The following is an 18,087-nucleotide window of genomic DNA, read 5'->3' as shown; positions in this document are numbered from 1 at the left end:
AATGTTACATGATTCTTATTAGCCAATATTAATGTAATAATTGAATGCAATCCAAATAATAAAACAGCTTTCATAAATATGCCTTCCTTTCCACTGAACATGGAAAGCTTGTGTTGACCTTTAAGACTCTTTATTTAAGTGTTACATTTAAAAATAATGTGCTTTAATTTTTTAGTACTTTTGTGTGTTTGAGGGACTGCATACTCAAAGCCAGAACTAAAAAAATCTATTTTAATATAAGGTATTCAATTTCTGTAAGAGGAGAAATGGTTGGATTTCAACCAAACTAGATGAATCATCTGTAAATCTGCGCACATGACCATGGTGTTTATAACACACTTATACCTCAGTATTTAGTTAGTTTTGTAAGAATAAAGCTCTACAACACAAATACTTCATTTCTGTTTATTACTACCAAAGTTTTACATTCATTTATAACAGAAAAGATGTGAGGGGTTGGGGACCTTGCAATACTCTCTGGAGCCCAGTTAGCACAAAAACAAAAATAAGTTTACTTTGAATTACCATTAATGTACAGATGCTTTTTACATAAATGCTCGGGGAGCACATTGCAATGGCTTCTATCCTTAAGGCTTCTTTCTCTAAGTGATTCTTTCTATAAGTGATATGCACTTCAATCTCTGCTTTAAGTTCTGCCTCACCTGATCATTCCTTCTCTGTCTCTTTACAGGTATGTGTCAGCTCAACCACATCTTCCACCGTTAACTGAAATTGGGATCTGCCTGCTGTCTGTGTGTGTGTGTCCTTGGTATGTGTCAGCTCAACCACATCTTCCACCGTTAACTGAAATTGGGATCTGCCTGCTGTCTGTGTGTGTGTGTCTTTGGTATGTGTCAGCTCAACCACATCTTCCACCGTTAACTGAAATTGGGATCTGCCTGCTGTCTGTGTGTGTCTTTGGTATGTGTCAGCTCAACCACATCTTCCACCGTTAACTGAAATTGGGATCTGCCTGCTGTCTGTGTGTGTGTGTCTTTGGTATGTGTCAGCTCAACCACATCTTCCACCGTTAACTGAAATTGGGATCTGCCTGCTGTCTGTGTGTGTGTGTCTTTGGTATGTGTCAGCTCAACCACATCTTCCACCGTTAACTGAAATTGGGATCTGCCTGCTGTCTGTGTGTGTCTCTTTGGTATGTGTCAGCTCAACCACATCTTCCACCGTTAACTGAAATTGGGATCTGCCTGCTGTCTGTGTGTGTGTGTCTTTGGTATGTGTCAGCTCAACCACATCTTCCACCGTTAACTGAAATTGGGATCTGCCTGCTGTCTGTGTGTGTGTGTCTTTGGTATGTGTCAGCTCAACCACATCTTCCACCGTTAACTGAAATTGGGATCTGCCTGCTGTCTGTGTGTGTGTGTGTCTTTGGTATGTGGCCTTCTCTATCTGTTGCCCTGTGCGTACAACCATGACATTGTTATTTGTTGCTCTGGACTGTCTTACCTAAGTTTTATGTGTTGATCTTATCTTGGCCTCTAGCCTCTTGCTATTCTGATTTTTGAAGCAAAAAGTCCACTTTGATTGTTAGGCATTCTTATAGTCACTCATGATTAATTAACAAACTTCAACCCCACCCTTATAACAGTATAAATTTGAGCATCCTTAAGGGGTGAGCACATTGCTCGGGGAGCACATTGCAATGGCTTCTATCCTTAAGGCTTCTTTCTCTAAGTGATTCTTTCTACAAGTGATATGCACTTCAATCTCTGCACTTCAGCGATTGCACGAAGCAAACAAATACAGCAATCTGCACTGGAAAGCAGCTAACAGACTGCAGGTGACCCTGCCTCTCTAATAGGCTCTCCTTCCGCTCTGTAACATGCACTCTCTACCACTGCTTCTGACACTCCTCTCCTCTCTCCTCAAACTCTCTTACCTTCACCCCCCCCTCTCCACCCGCTTGCTTATACATATCACCCTGCCTTCTGTCTTCTCCCTACTACTGCTCCTACCAACTCTCGCTCATTCTACAACCATACACTGATAAAACCTCCAGTACTCTGAGACATGCCCCTTCACATAAATCACAGTCCCACATTACCTCCCTCACCCTCCTGCTTCTCCTAATCTCTGGTGACATATCCCCAAACCCTGGGCCACCATCATCTGTCTTTGCCCATTGCTCCCATCCCCCTACACCCTCTGGCAGGAGCCGCAACCCACAGAACTTGGTCTCTATTCCTCTTTCCAAAACCAGCCCCCCCTTTTCCTGTGCCCTGTGGAATGCACGTTCTGTCTGCAACAAACTCACCGCCCTTCACGACCTCTTTATCACAAATTCCTTTAACCTACTTGCCATTACTGAAACCTGGCTTCATGAATCGGATACTATTTCTCCTGCTTCCCTCTCCCATGGGGGCCTTCTCTGGACTCACTCCCCCAGACCAAGTGGACGGAAGGGAGGTGGAGTGGGAACCCTTCTAGCCCCATGCAGCACCTATCAGGTTTCTTCACCCACCTCCCTCTCTGACACTCTCCTCTTTTGATGCACATTGCATTCGTCTTTTCTCTCCCATTTCTCTAAGAATTGCTGTCATCTACCGGCCCCCTGGACCAGTATCAGCCTTTCTTGATGACTTCTCTGCCTGGCTACCCTACTTTCTCTCTTCTGAAATCCCCACAATTATTCTTGGAGACTTCAACATCCCTGTCAACACTAACACTACTATTACTTCTAAACTTCTCAGTCTAACCTCATCGCTTGACCTGAAGCAATGGATACAGGCTCCTACCCACTCCAACGGCAACACCCTTGACCTTGCCTTCTCCTATCTGTGCACTCCGTGCAACCTTTCCAACAATCCACTCCCACTCTCTGATCACCACCTTATTAGTTTTGCTCTCTCCCTGTCTTCCACCTCTTCTCCCTCCAACTGCCTAACAATTACACGTAGAAACCTTCGCCACCTCAACCCTTCTCTTCTCTACTCTGCTACTGATCACCTCTATGACAAAATCTCACCTCTGTCCTGCCCCAACCTAGCAAATTTCATCTACAACAGCTCACTGTCTTCCTCCCTAGACAAGCTTGCCCCCCTCACTACACGCAGAATTAGGCCCCGACTGCTACAACCCTGGCAAACAGATGACACCAGAAGTCTCAGAAAACGTAGCCGCGCTCTTGAGCGCCTGTGGCATAAGACTAAGACCCATGAAGACTTTACACAATATAAATCTGCCCTCCTAAAATACTACTCCTGCCTTCACACTGCCAAACAGACCTACTTTATCACACTCATTAACACCTTCTCATCCAGTCCACGTCAACTCTTCTCTACCTTCAACACTCTACTCTGTCCTCCACTGCCTCCACCCACCAACTCACTCACTGCCCAGGAGATTGCCAATCACTTCAAAACTAAGATTGATACAATTCATGAAGAGATCACCAATGCGCAAAAACCTCCCCCATGCAACACCCCATGTCCACAGACGCAATCATTACTTCCCTCATTCAACCCTGCTACTATTACTGAGGTTGCTAAACTTTTATCTAGCACTCATCTAACCACTTGCCCCCTGGATCCTGTTCCCTCGCAAATGCTACGCTCACCCTCTGACTCGATTCTACGCTCTCTAACTCACATTTTCAACCTCTCCCTCTCTTGTGGCATCTTCCCAAACTCTCTAAAACATGCGGTAGTCACCCCCATACTAAAAAAGCCCTCACTGGATCCCACCAATCTCAACAACTTACGTCCCATCTCCTTACTCTCCTTCTCCTCCAAACTTCTTGAAAGACTGGTCTACAACTGACTAAGCGACCATCTGACCATGAATAAATTTGTGATCCCCTTCAGTCCGGTTTTTGCCCTCAACACTCCACGGAAACTGCTCTCCTTAAACTCTCAAATGACCTACTAATGGCTAAAGCCAATGGACACTATTCTGTACTACTTCTCCTGGATCTCTCTGCTGCCTTTGACACAGTGGACCACCCCCTCCTTCTCAAAAAACTCCACTCCTTTGGTCTCCGTGACTGTACTCTTCGCTGGTTCTCATCCTACCTATCCCACCGCTCCTTCAGTGTCACTTACAACTCTACTTCCTCCTCTCCTCTTCCTTTTTCCGTTGGGGTCCCCCAAGGTTCTGTTCTTGGACCTCTCCTTTTCTCAATCTACACCACCTCCTTGGGTCAGTTGATTGCCTCCCACGGCTTTAAATATCATCTCTATGCTGATGACACCCAAATCTATCTCTCCACCCCCCAGCTCTCTCCATCTGTCTCCTCACGCATTACCAACTTACTAGCAGACATATCAGCCTGGATGTCACATCACTTTCTCAAACTCAACCTATCCAAAACCGAGCTCATATTTCCTCCCTCAGGTGCCACTTCCCCTGATTTCCCTGTCAAGATCAATGGCTCAACTATCAACCCATCTCCCCACGCCAAGGTCCTAGGTGTAATCCTGGACTCTGAACTAACCTTTCGACCCCACATTCTATCACTATCCAAAGCTTGCCGCCTCAATCTTCGCAACATCTCCAAGATACGCCCCTTCCTAACCAATGACACCACAAAGCTTCTAATCCACTCCCTGGTCATCTCCCGCCTCGACTACTGCAACTCCCTCCTCATTGGTTTACCTCTAAATAGGCTATCCCCACTTCAATCCGTCATGAACGCTGCTGCCAGGCTCATCCACCACACAAACCGCTCAGCGTCTGCCACACCCCTCTGCCAATCCCTCCATTGGCTGCCACTCAGTCACCGAATTAAATTCAAGATACTAACTATAACTTACAAAGCCATCCACAACCTGGCCCCCAGCTACATCTCTAACCTAGTCACAAAATACCAACCTAATCATTCTCTTCGCTCCTCCCAAGACCTCCTGCTCTCAAACTCCCTTGTCACCTCATCCCATGCTCACCTTCAGGACTTCTCCAGAGCCTCCCCCATCCTCTGGAATGCTCTACCCCAATCCGTCCAATTTTCTCCTACTTTATCCACTTTCAGACGATCCCTGAAAACTCATCTCTTCAGAGAAGCCTATCTGGCCCCCACCTAACAACTGTACATTTATCTTCTCAATCAGCACATCACCCATAGTTATTACCTCTTGTATCTCTTGACCTTCCCTCTTAGATTGTAAGCTCTAAGGAGCAGGGCCCTCTGATTCCTACTGTATCAAATTGTATTGTATTTGTACTGTCTACCCTCAAGTTGTAAAGCGCTACGTTGGCGCTATATAAATACTGTATAATAATAATATAATAATATATAAGTGAAGAGAACATTTCCGTATTTTCTCAGATGGGCAATTCTCAATAGGAATAAGCTGAACGTACCTGTGTTTGGTTTGAGGCAGAGAAACACTGCAAAAGTTCAGATGCTGATTCTGAACCCTATAGAAGTCAACTGGAACCAAATGTTAAAAATAATTTCTGGTTATTTCCTGGGTCAATAGACAAGTAATTGTTAAAGAAATGAGTATCTGAGCTCTACCTCAGGAGAATTTTTTTAAATTCAATTTGGCAGGTAGCAATGATTTTAATAATGCTTACAGTAAACATTAAAAATGTAAAATTCCTTTAAATCACATGCCTGGGAGATGCCCCTAACCTGAAGTGGCACATCTGTACAAAGTATACACTCTACTAAAGCAAAATTGAATTTTACAAACAAAAACAAAAATTTAATTGCTGGCAATTTATTTCCTGTTTTTAAACAAATGGCTACAGGTTCCCTTCATCTAAACCAGACCCTTATCTTGTCCCAAAGTTGATAAGGGTAAGGGCTTCTTCTTAACAACTCTAGCTTGGTGGTTTTAGGAATCCGCAGGTGAGGGATTTATTAGAATCTGGAAGCCCCTTTGACAACAAGGGGGAGGCTGGCAGCCCCCATGTGAATGAGTAAGGGAACCCCACATCATTTTTTAAACTATACAGGCCACTTTGTTTACATATCTTGGGATTCCTGGTCAGAAAATGAATGGGCTGGCTGATGTCATTGGTAGCAAAGGACATGGTGGGTGCCAGAATCCAGCACTTCATTAACAGCTTTGACAGCAGAAGAAGAAAGCTGTTATATATAGTGGTGGGAGAAAAACCCACTACCATATATTATTTCTTGCCAAAATAGGCTGAAAGTTCGGCATTCCGTCAAAAACCTTAACAGACAAAGTACTGAAACTATGTTCAAAACAAAGAAAGAGCTCATCCCTTGTTCTCAATTCTTTTGGTAGATTACCCTCATGCTGTTTGCACCGAAATGTACAGCACTATATGAGGTGAGATCTCACAAATGATGAAGAGGCTTTTAATGATACTAGTTGCCTGGCTTTCATGTTTATCCAATTTCAATTCTTGACCAAGAACAATTTTACAAATCAGTTCTGACATGTCTCTGACATTATATACTACATACATGATTTTAGTTGGTGACCAGAGGGTGCTGAAATCTGACAAATAAGAAGGAAGCATTTTTAGAATGTGCAGACAATATGCAGCTTACACATTTCTCCTAAAACAGGTTGGCTATACATAAAAATTATAACCTCAAGTTACTTGTATTAACGCAAAACAGACTACTTCTCAGTAGATATAAGTAACACCAAAAAGTATTAAAAAACAACAATTTTTAAATTGTTGAATATTTGTTGTGACAGATACAGTTTTTTCTTTTTCCTCCTGGGGTAGGCAGCACTTCATTTTACATTCATTATCACCGTTAAGCTGTGAAATTTTATTGCAACATTTCAATTCCTTTTAAATACTGTCAGAATATTAACAGTTGTCACCTCAGCTGTTCCTTTTATTAGTGAATTTAAACAATTGATTTTCAGATTTGTTGTACTTTCCCTATTCCTATTATTTCACCCAATGCTCATTAAGTAAATTATCTTGCTTCAAACATTCATACAAGCATTTAAAAGCGGTACACATTGTGTGTAAGTGAGGAACTGGAACATTATCCAAAATATCCAAATGAATAGAAATTCTGAAAGACATTGTTACAGGTCATAACATGCAAATAAAGAGAACAAAACTGTTTTGTACGTAGTTTAGCTTAGTTCATCTTCATTTAATCAGCACTAAAATAAACACAGTCACTTCCAGCGCCAATAGGTCTTTCAAGGTGTGGAGTAACAGATGTCAGATAAAATGGTGGTATGAAAGGTATATATGGTATCCCTAGGTGGATGCTGCCTTAGCTCGGAGGAAGGGGGTGTGCCATGAAAAGCGTTAGCTGTACCCCGTGTTCTGTGCATGTCCATGCACTGTGTTTATGGCCTAGCTCTGAGAAAAGGGGTGCACCCCCAAAACGCATTAGCTGTACCCCGTGTTCTGTGCATGATAATGCACTGTGATATTGGCCAAGCACTGAGGGATGGGGTGCGCCCCTGAAAGGCGTTAGCTGTACCCCCGTATTCTGTGCATGACCATGTACTGTATTTATGGCCTTTTGTCAGTTGCATTTTGTGAGTACCCACTTTTATACTAAAATTTCTTAATATTAAATTATCTCTGGTAATGAACTAGGTGTGCACACCTTCCATTTCTGTTTTTCTTGTAGCATTAAAATAAAGGTATATGTCTTAAAAGAATGTAGATCTGTATTTCTTGTAGAGAAGATGTGTATATTGTGTAATTGCATAAATTTAAGTGAAATTCCAGAGAAACAGCTGAATATACAGCTAAATACATTTATGTTTACCATATTACCTGCCAAAATAATTTAGATTTTGGTCAACCAGTCATTATAAACCAAATGCACAGAGGTATAACTACAAATTATGGGGTAGCAGAAGAGCTGACAACATAGTCAGCACACTTCTATGGACCAGTGCTGTGGACAAAAGTTGACAGGAAAGAATGCAGGGAATTAACTTTTAACTAGAGATGGCCCAAACACCCCCCTGTTTGATTCGCAACAGAACTGCTGAACAGAGAAAAAGTTCTGACCCCAACAGCAGACCCTATAAGTCTATTGGACCAAAACTTGAAAAATCAATACAAACATTTTTTTTAAAAAAGCAGGAAGCAGTGATTTTAATGATGCTTAAAGTGCAACAATAAAAATGAAAAATTCCTTTAAATATAGTACCTAGGGGGGTCCCTTTCGTCTGCCTGTAAAGCAGCGCATCTGTAGCATGTAAAGAACAGGCTGCAGCAAAAATGACATTTCTAAAGAAAAAAAAATGCATGAAATTACATTTAAATTGCCATACCAGACCCTTTATCTGAGCACACAGCCTGGCAGGCCAGGAAAGGGGGGGGACAAATGAGCGCCCCCCTCCTGAACCATACCAGGCCAGATGCCCTCAACATGAGGGATGGGTCTCAAAAAACTCTGTCTGCTCTTATTGACCCATTGTCAGTGGATCAGCTGCAATGGTGGTGGCCATTGATTGTTTACAAGCCACCATCCACAGGCTGCAGGAAAGAACTGGCGCTGGTTGTAGTGGTTGTAGTAGAAATAATAATGATCACCACATTGTTTTATATCGCAACATACAACCTATTTGTTAGTACACAATTACTCAATTGTACACAGTTGTATATGATTAGTGCACAATTACACAATTTCTCTATACAGTATTCCTAATACTCAGTCTTTAACACCTTGCTGACCAACTGCCGTCGTTATACAGCAGCAAGTTGGCTCTCCTGCGCGAATCGCTGTAGCTGTACGACAACCGCTTTGGGGGCACGCGTGCACCTCGGCGCAACACTTTGAGTCGATGTGCGTGGCCAGCAGCCGCAATGCCAGCTGGTGACCCACGATCACCCCAGAGAGAGACAGAACAGGGATCTATCAATGTAAACAGACAGATCCCTGTTCTGTCAGGGAAGTGGAGAGATATATGCCATTCCTAGTGATCAGGAACAGCGATCTCTCTCTACTCCCTTTCAGTACCCTCTCCCCACAGTTAGAAACACCTCCCTAGGACACACTTAACCCCTTGATCGCTCCTAGTGTTAACCCCTTCCCTGCCAGTGACATTTATATAGTAATCAGTGGCTATTTTTAGCTATGATCGCTGTATAAATGTCAGAACAAGATTCCTCAGAAAATGGGACTTTAAATGGACGCAAGGCAGTAATAGTATAAAATTACAAAATGTATTGTGCAATTGATAAATTACAACACGAAAACACATATAGCTGAAAATAAAAACATATGTAATGGAAAAACCAGCTTGAGAAAGGGAGAGGGCTCGCAAATGATTATCCGACTCGTTTCAATTGCACATATAGTGCAAATCTTCGTCAGGGACCTTTCAATTTGCATCACTCCAAATGCTGTAATTCCCAAACATAGAATGATTTTATCAGCAGCTGAAGAAAGCAGGGACAGCCCTAGATCCAACCATGCTCCCAAGGTTGCTCATGGTCATTAGAGGGTTTTTTAACTACAAAGGTAGTGTCCAGCTTGTTTATGAAAGCATGTGTATATGTAAATCTCTCATGGAAAATGTATCCAACCAGAGCGGGGTTCTCATATTATGCGATGGAACTGTGTCCAACATGAAATCATGTAAGGTAAAACCCTGAAGTTTTCATCTTTATGGCCAATTACTTAAGAAATATCAATTGTCACCATCTTAGTGGAGGGAACAGGAGTGTGCGGTCAATCAGCTGCAAAGTCAAAGAGGTATAAATGTCAGTGGTTCCAAAAAAGTGTCAAAAGAGTCCGATCTGTCTGCCGCAATGTTGCAATCCCACTAAAAATTGCTGACTAATAATAAAAATGCCATAAATATACCCCCAATTTTGTAGACACTACAACTTTTGCACAAACCAATCAATATCAGCGTATTGCAATTTTTTAACCAATAATATGTAGAAGAATATTGGCATAAACTGATTAAAATTTTTTTTTGAGATATTTATTATAGCAAAAGTAAAAAATATTGTTTTTTTTTCAAAATTGTCACTCATTTTTTGTTTATAGCTCAAAAAATTATTTTGTTTGGGTACAACGTCGCACGACCATGCACTTGTCAGTTAAAGCGACGCAGTGCCATATCGCAAAAAATGGCATGGTCAGGAAGTGGGTAAATCTTTCTGGGGCTGAAGTGGTTAAACTGTTTTTTGCAGAACTAAAAATAGCTGTCAGTTTTTAGCTAAGGAGAGACAATGGAATTTTTTACAGCCTAAGGAAGACTGCCTTAGGCAGACAGAGTTAATTTCAGTACTGTCCAATAGCTTTGGGAACAGTAAATCTACATTACTAAGACTGCTAAAAAATTCTTCTGTGACTAGCAGCATTAATTATAATAACTCTTGCTATGGATTTGACATCACCTATTCTTGATTCTAAATATCACAGGGGGTAAAAGATCTATGTCAACATCAACCTTTGCAATCCATAATGTGTGTTTTTCAGTATTGAATTTGAGTTATTTTCCCATGCATACAGATTTTCTATATTTAAATTGTCTCAAAAGCCCCTGTAGTGGGGCCCCTTTCCACCCCCCGGCCCCATAGAAGAGCAGCCATGTGGACTACTATAGCTATTGTTAACCCACTGCAAATTACATAATCGTTTTCTGCTTGGGATTTTTAGCTTTCTGGCTCAGCTTTGTTGCTTCCTATGTCATCACTCTCTGAATTATCATCATTGCCACTTTCTAATGAACAGGAAATTGATCACAGGAAGCAAAAAAGCAGACTCAGAAAAAAGTAATGTTAAAAACAAAAAGTAGTTGTCAGGTTCCTATGGTATTGAGCCCTTGTAGAAGGCCAACTCCAGGTTCCCCAGTGCATAGTCTAAGCCCCAGCTTGCTTCTTCACCAGGGCCCCTGATGGTTGGAATGGATTTGCAACAGACTGGAACCAGGTCACAGCCCTCAGGTACACCCAGGTGTAGATGTGGCGGTCACTCACACATGCAGAGTACAGATGGCAGGAGACAAAAGAGGATCTGGGAAACAAGAAGAAGAGGTAAGGGCACATGGCAGGCAGGCAAAAATCGTAGATGAAGCCAGGGTCGGTACAGGGGAAGTCAGACATGGGATATAAGTAATATGCAGAAAAGCAGGAGCACTGAACTAGGAAGTTGCTCAAGAAACACAAGCTGCAATCAGCATGTCTATATATATAGAAGCAAACTGGGTGGGGGATCAGAAAATTATAGAAGGGAAATGGATATAAAACCACAGTAGAACAGGTGACACCCATAGGTAAACACAGAATCCAGCAGCACATGTGAATAGAACCACAGGTCCAGCAGAACCACTGCATTTAGGAGGTAAGAATTTCAAAAGCAGAAAACTGCATATTAAACTGTGACAATAGTAAAATGATCCCCCTGGCTAGCAGAGGTAATTGTAATAAAAGAATAACTGACCATGGCCATATTTGGTCAATGACATTAGCCACCATCCCCTTCACCTTGTTATTGAGTGGAGAGTAGTAACCTGAGCAAAGAAGTCTCCGAAGTTGGCATGTTTTTTCTTTCAAAAGGTGCTGTTCATTGTGTTTTGACAATGTTTTTTGATTATGTTCATTGTGTTTGATTATGTTTCTGGACATTTACATTGAGGAGCTTTTTTGTTTTTTAATAAAGGACTTGCCAAATGTGTGTTTATTTATTGTTTTTATGAATGAGTAGGGGTACATTATACCCCTTACTCATTAATGTTGTGGGGGTTGGTACCTGGTTTTGAGAGACGCCTTGCTCACAGATCCATACAGCCTCCCGGCCAGGGTTGTGTTCCAAGGCCTTTATCCTCATCAACATAGGGACAAGGTGCTTTGATCCAGGGTTCTGCTTTGTCAAGGTACCCTTTTGAGGTCATGTGGTCTGGTATGGTTCAGGAAGCAAATGTGTGCCCCCCCTTTGTTTTTTTTTTAAGGATAAAGGTTCTGGTGGGATGTTGTACAGCATAAGTGACATTTTAGATAAAATATAATTTCATGTGACTTACATTTCACTGTTGGCACTCTTTAAAAAAAATATAGTCATAGACAACCCTCCAAAGATCCCCCAAAATATATACCAGACTCTTAATGGTACTTGTTATACTTTTTTTTCAGTAGTACATGTATCCTATGGCAGTGGCAACAACACCACCCCATACCATTTTCTGACAATCTTTTGCTTATTAGCCTTGAAAATGGCCAAAACTGATTTTAAGATTTAGCTCCTATTGACTTCAACAGTGTTGCATTAATATTCAGTACTTCAGCACAGTTCAGCAAACCATCCACAAACCAAACACAAGTATGTCCAGCTCATTTTATAGTTTCACATCTCTAGTATTAGGATACTTTTATGTGTAGTATTGCAATAAGTCATACTGGAAGGAACAACATTATTACAATCCTGTGCTTGTTATCATGTAATGCAATTTGTTTGGAAGTTATTTGGAATATCCAATGATTAAAGTATATCTAAAGTCAAAACAGTTTTTAAAAATAGAGCAGGCAGGATATAAAATCCCTGTAAGGTTTCTATTTGCCCTTTGCTTACCATTTCCCTTTACACAACAGGAAGTGGTAGGGAACCTCTCCTAAGTTAGACACTCTTTTTGCCAATTGTTATCAAAAAGTTTCCCTAATTTCTATTGTGGGGACAATGTATACCAGGCACACAGACAAACAAAAACAAAACAAAAACCTGACAAAGGTTCTAACCTCTCACCATAAACATGTGTATACTCTTTGGATACACTTTAAAGAAATAGTAACACAAATACTTTCATAAAACACACTGCATACCGATAGTTATGTGTTAACTTTGTAAATTGCATGTATGAACGCAGGAACTGAACATGAACAAAATTAATACATTTTTATGGGAAATTATATAAATGCCCAAGGTCTGTTACCTGATTTTATTTCAATTGAAAACTGTGGCTGTCCCTGAAGAATGCTATATACCAATCTGGCATTATTTCCAGTTGCTGGATCATCGTAATCTACAGCTGTTACTTGAATTACATATGTACCTAAAAGAAAGATTAGAAAAAACATGTCTTTATTGCTAGCAACTGTGTTTCTTGGTGAGCAATCTTACTTAGCTTGGATCATTTTAATACTGCTTTAAAAAGGACCACTTCACCTTTAGTTACATAGTAAATAAGGTTGAACAAGATACAAGGTCTACTGTCTTAGCCTCACTCATCCAATGTGAAGAAGGATAGATATGTTCTTGACTTACAAATCTACCTTACAGTCCATTTCCATGACCAATATTGGCCTCATTACTTGGTCAGACCATGCCCCAGTGTCTATCACTTTGTCTACTAATCCTGCATTGAAACCCACTACTTTATAGCATTGAAATACCTCTTTTCTTAACCACCCAAAGTATCAAGAACAGTTCAAATCTGAGATTGAGACTTATTTCCGCATGAACACTAATTCTGTTCTAGATGACACTGTACTACGGAACACTAACAAATGCTATGAGAGGCTTTTTTATTAAAATGTGTGTCCATGACAAAAAGATACGAGCCGAGATCACTTCAGAACAACAAGTCTATCCCCAATAATCGAGACTTGGCAGAACTCTGTCAGCTTAGGGAGGAACTTTGTATGCATCTACAAAAAGATTTTGACTTCCATAACAAACGACTCTTCCTTAACTGATATGCCTATGGTAATAAACCTGGTGCAGAGCTCTCCAAACAAATTAAATGAAAATTCACACTTTCCAGAATAAAATATGAAAACTTCCCAAGCCACCTAGTCAGCAACCACAAAGAAATAGCTAGCTGTTTTAGTGATCTCTATTCTAAACTGTATAATCTCAATTCATTGACCGTAGAACCTGTGCCCCATTCTGATGAGATCAATTAATTCCTAGACTCCATTCACCTTCCAACTATTACACCAGAAGTGCTTGAGGATCTATCCCGACCATTCTCTGAGGAAAAGATACTCAGAGCCATATCTACTCTTCCCCTCTGTAAAGCCCCTGGCCTTTATTACTTTTGGATTTTGCAATGAATGCTATAAGCTCTTCCCCACCCTCCTTGCCCCTTATCTGTGCAAGTCTTTTAACCATTTTGCAGCCATGGGAGAGATTCCTTGGGAGTCCTTGGAGGCCCTTATAATCACCATCCCTAAATCAGGCAAACCACCAGTTGATCCAACCAATTATAGACCCATATTCCTTCTAAACAGACATCTAAAGCTTTATGCGACTCTCCTAGCTAACCGGCTTTCCTGATACATCTCCAACCTGGTGCATCCTGACAAAGTTGGATTTATACCTAATCAACAGGCCAGTGTTGGGTTTTTTGACCTTATACAATGGGAAGAACATCACAGAATGCCCTCTCTGCTTCTATCCTTAGATGCAGAGAAGGCATTTGACCGAGTGCACTGGTAAGTATTTTAGAGCAGAAGTTTGGCCTTTCAGGACTACCTTATTGCCCATTTTAGGACTATATTCCACACCTTCTGCCAGGGTGTGGACTTCTGGATGGCTATTAAAGCCTTTTGGATTACTACTGGTACCTGACAGGGATGCCCTCTCTCCCTGCTCATTTTTGTATTAGACGTGGAGCCTCTGGTAGAAGCCATTCGGTCACATGGGAAAAAAAAAAGTTGATCAATTCCAACCTAAGTGTGTGTGTTTTGTATGTGTGTTATTTCAAGTTATGGATTCTAAAACTTTATACAGTATATCCCTGTATATTGTGTTTATTGAGGAAGACATCTATATGTTTTTGAATTGTTTTCCCAGCTGATATCACTACATGAGGAAGGGAGATTCACATTTTTGTTGCTCTGACTGTAAATAACTCCTTTCACAATTTCATATAAAACCTCCTTTCCCTCCAACCTTAAAGGGGCTGTAAACCTTTGTGTTTTTTCACCTTAATGCATCCTATGCATTAAGGTGAAAAAACACCTGGCAGTGACCGACCCCCCAGCCCCCCGTTTTACTTGCCTGAGTCCTGGAACTTGATCCGGCAGGGAAGCGCTGTCTCTCTGCCTGGGGTTCTCGGCTCTTGATTGGATAGATTGATAGCAGTGCAGCCATTGGCTCCCACTGCTGTCAATCAAATCCAGTGACATGGGTACCTGGGGCGAGGCCGGGTCATACTTGCGGCTGCTATTGATGTTGAATGCTGGACTCGAGAGCGCGCCTGCAATGTAACCCCCTTGGGGAAGCGCTTCTGCGAGGGGGTTATCAGATGTGGGGAGGAGCCGCAGTGGGACCCTAGAAGGACAGGTTTGGGGCCACTCTGTGCAAAATGAGATGTACAGTGGAGGTAAGTATGATATGTTTGTTATTTTAAAATAAAAAACTAACCCTTACAATGACTTTAAATTGGAATTTTTTGCTGCAGAGGATGCCTAAAATCTGGCTTGTTTGTTAGTGCTTTCTGAGGAAATCAGTGAACCAAATCACACAAGTAGGAAATTAAATTTCCGGGGCGCTCCATACACCAACTGTGTACAGAACACCTCTAGGTTGCCATGTTGTATTGAATTTTACAGAAAATACAGTCCTTCAGATTGAAAGGGAAGGTTATTTTCTCTAATAACATTAAATTGATTATATATATATATATATATATATATATATATATATATATATATATACATATATGCATACATATACACACACACAGTTGTGCTCATAAGTTTGCATACCCTCACAGAATTTATTATTTCTTGGCCATTTTTCAGAGACCAAAATTGAGCTCTTTGGCCACAACCATAAATGCTTAATTTGGAGTCAACAATGATGTCAGTGCCACCGGAAATATTGACATATATATAGACTGCAAAGCTGGGGGTCATCGCCATTTGGTGAGTGGGGACACATGTGGGGGTGGCGTTTTTTTCCCATTGCGGATCAGAACATTCAGCACATTTATTTGGACTTTATTTACAAGTTTTTTGCTTTGTATATTCACATCTGCACTCATCTACACTTGGTTACACATGTTGAATAACATTTGCGAGCACCACATTTTCATAATTTTACACTTCTAGTGAGTAGCACTTTGTGTGTGGCTGCTGCTTTAGTTTTCTTTTTCACTGTTTTTTCACCATTCAGCGTGAGTTTAATTTTTTTTAATTATTCATCCACAAATACCGCAAAAGACTTCAAGCTGTCATTTATGTTAAAGAGGGCAATACCCAGTATTAAGAACTGGGGTATGTAAACTTTTGATCAGGGTCATTTGGGTAGTTTCTGTTGTGATTATGATTTAAAAAGAGTAAACACAGCTGATTGATATTAAATTGATATACTGTATATGTATATACACACACACACACATATACACACACACAGACACACACACACAGTATCTCACAAAAATGAGCGCACCTTTCACATTTTTGTAAATATTTTACAAAACGAACCATACCAGGCCACATGCCCTCAGCATGGGGAAAGTGCTTTGGGGTAGCCCCCCAAAGCACCTAGTCCCCATGTTAATGGGGACAAGGGCTCCATCCCCACAACCCTTGCCCAGTGGTTGTGGGGATCTGCAGGTGGGGGGCTTATTGGAATCTGGAAGCCCTCTAGCATCAGAGGGGGCGGACCGGGTGGCCTCTGACACTATGGAGAAGCCATAGGGATGTCCCCATGCATCAGAGGGGCGGGGTCACCCGGCGACATCACCGTGTGGCCCCATCCTCAGTTATAAAAGAACTGTCACCTGCTAGGATGCGTCATATGGTGAGTGCCTCCCATGGTGGCGTGTCGGTGCAGCTTTTTTCTTTTTCAGTCTGTCGGCGGAGCAAGAGAAGAAGAAGAAGAAGACTTCCTGGGACAGTTTATTTTTTAATTTTCTTAATAAAGGACTTGTTCCCAAGCCATGTCATGTCATTGTTACCATTTTGACACTTTTTTGTGAAATGGTAGGGGTACATTTGTACCCCGTTACCATTTCACACAGGGGGAGGCCGGGATCTGGGGGTCCGCTTGGTAAAGGGGGCTTTCAGATTTCGATAAGCCCCCCCACCCACAGACCCCCACAACCCCCGGGCAAGGGTTGTCTCCTTCAACATGGGGACATGTTGAGGGCATGAGGCCTGGTATGGTTCAGGTGGGGGGTGCTCTCTCATCCCCCCTCTTTTCATGCGGCCTGCCAGGTTGCATGCTCAGATAAGGGTCTGGTATGGATTTTTGGGGGGACCCCCACGCCATTTAAAAAAAAAATTTGGCGCGGGGTTCCCCTTAAAATCCATAGCAGACATGAAGGGCCTGGTATGGAATTTGGGGGGACCCCCACGTAATTTTTTTTTTAAAATTTGGTTTGGGGTTCCCCTTAATATTCATACCAGACCCAAAGGGCCTGGTGATGGACTGTGGGGCATTACCATGCCGTTTTTTTCAATTACTTTTACCTGTATTGCCGAGACCCAACAATTCATTATGGCTGCGAGTAGTTTTAAATGACTTTTTTTCTTTAGAAATGTCATTTTGTGCAGGGACTGTTCTAAACACGGGAAACATGCTCTACTTTACAGGCATACTATAGACACCCCCCCAGGTACGAAATTTAAAGAAATAATTCACTTTTATTGTTTCGCTTTAAGCATTATTAAAAGCACTGCTCCCCAAAAAAAACAGCAATTTTAAAAATTTTTTTGCATTGATGTCCCCTGGGGCAGGACCCAGGTCCCCAAATACTTTTTATGACAATACCATGCATATTAACCTTTAAAATTAGCACTTTTGATTTCTCCCATAGACTTTTAAAGGGTGTTCCGCAGCTTTTGAATTTGACGCAAACACCAAAAATTGTTCGGGCGAACAGCCAATGCTCAAGTCGAACTCATGGTCGACCAGAACATAAAGCTCATCCCTAATGAATATATGATTATATCACATATGTTGTAAGATGAAGGTTTATGTATGAGTTAGCGCCACAACCTTTTTTTGCACAAAGTTATTTAATTTATTTTATTGTAGCTTACCAATTCTTAGATGTGGTGGTTAAATTTGTTTTCTCTTTTAGGCTTTCTTTACTGTATTTTTACTGGGTGATTCAGCTAATAAGTCCGTTGTTATTCAACTGAACAAGCTCTCCTTAAAAATGTAACAGTTACAGTTAAACCAACCCATTCACCATCGACAGGGGTGCTTACAGTTATCAGCTTTTATTTATGTAAAATCTTTATCCAAAAATAAAA

The 18,087-nt window shown here is 41.4% G+C and overlaps 1 protein-coding gene across 3 annotated transcripts in view; it reads right to left on the bottom strand.

Moving 5' to 3' along the window:
* LOC141145030 (cadherin-19-like) overlaps positions 1 to 18,087 on the bottom strand; it is a 258,346-nt gene that overhangs the window by 123,180 nt on the left and 117,079 nt on the right. For all 3 annotated transcript variants that reach the window (XM_073631275.1, XM_073631277.1, XM_073631276.1), the window contains one exon: positions 12,807 to 12,926. In XM_073631275.1, coding sequence (XP_073487376.1) covers positions 12,807 to 12,926 — 120 coding nt within the window. The remainder of the gene's footprint in view (positions 1 to 12,806; positions 12,927 to 18,087) is intronic.

Source organism: Aquarana catesbeiana, linkage group LG05 (genome assembly GCF_042186555.1).
Source record: "Aquarana catesbeiana isolate 2022-GZ linkage group LG05, ASM4218655v1, whole genome shotgun sequence".
Lineage (NCBI taxonomy): Eukaryota > Metazoa > Chordata > Amphibia > Anura > Ranidae > Aquarana > Aquarana catesbeiana.
The sequence above is the reverse complement of the archived record's forward strand: the minus strand, read 5'-3'. Positions and strand labels throughout refer to the sequence as shown.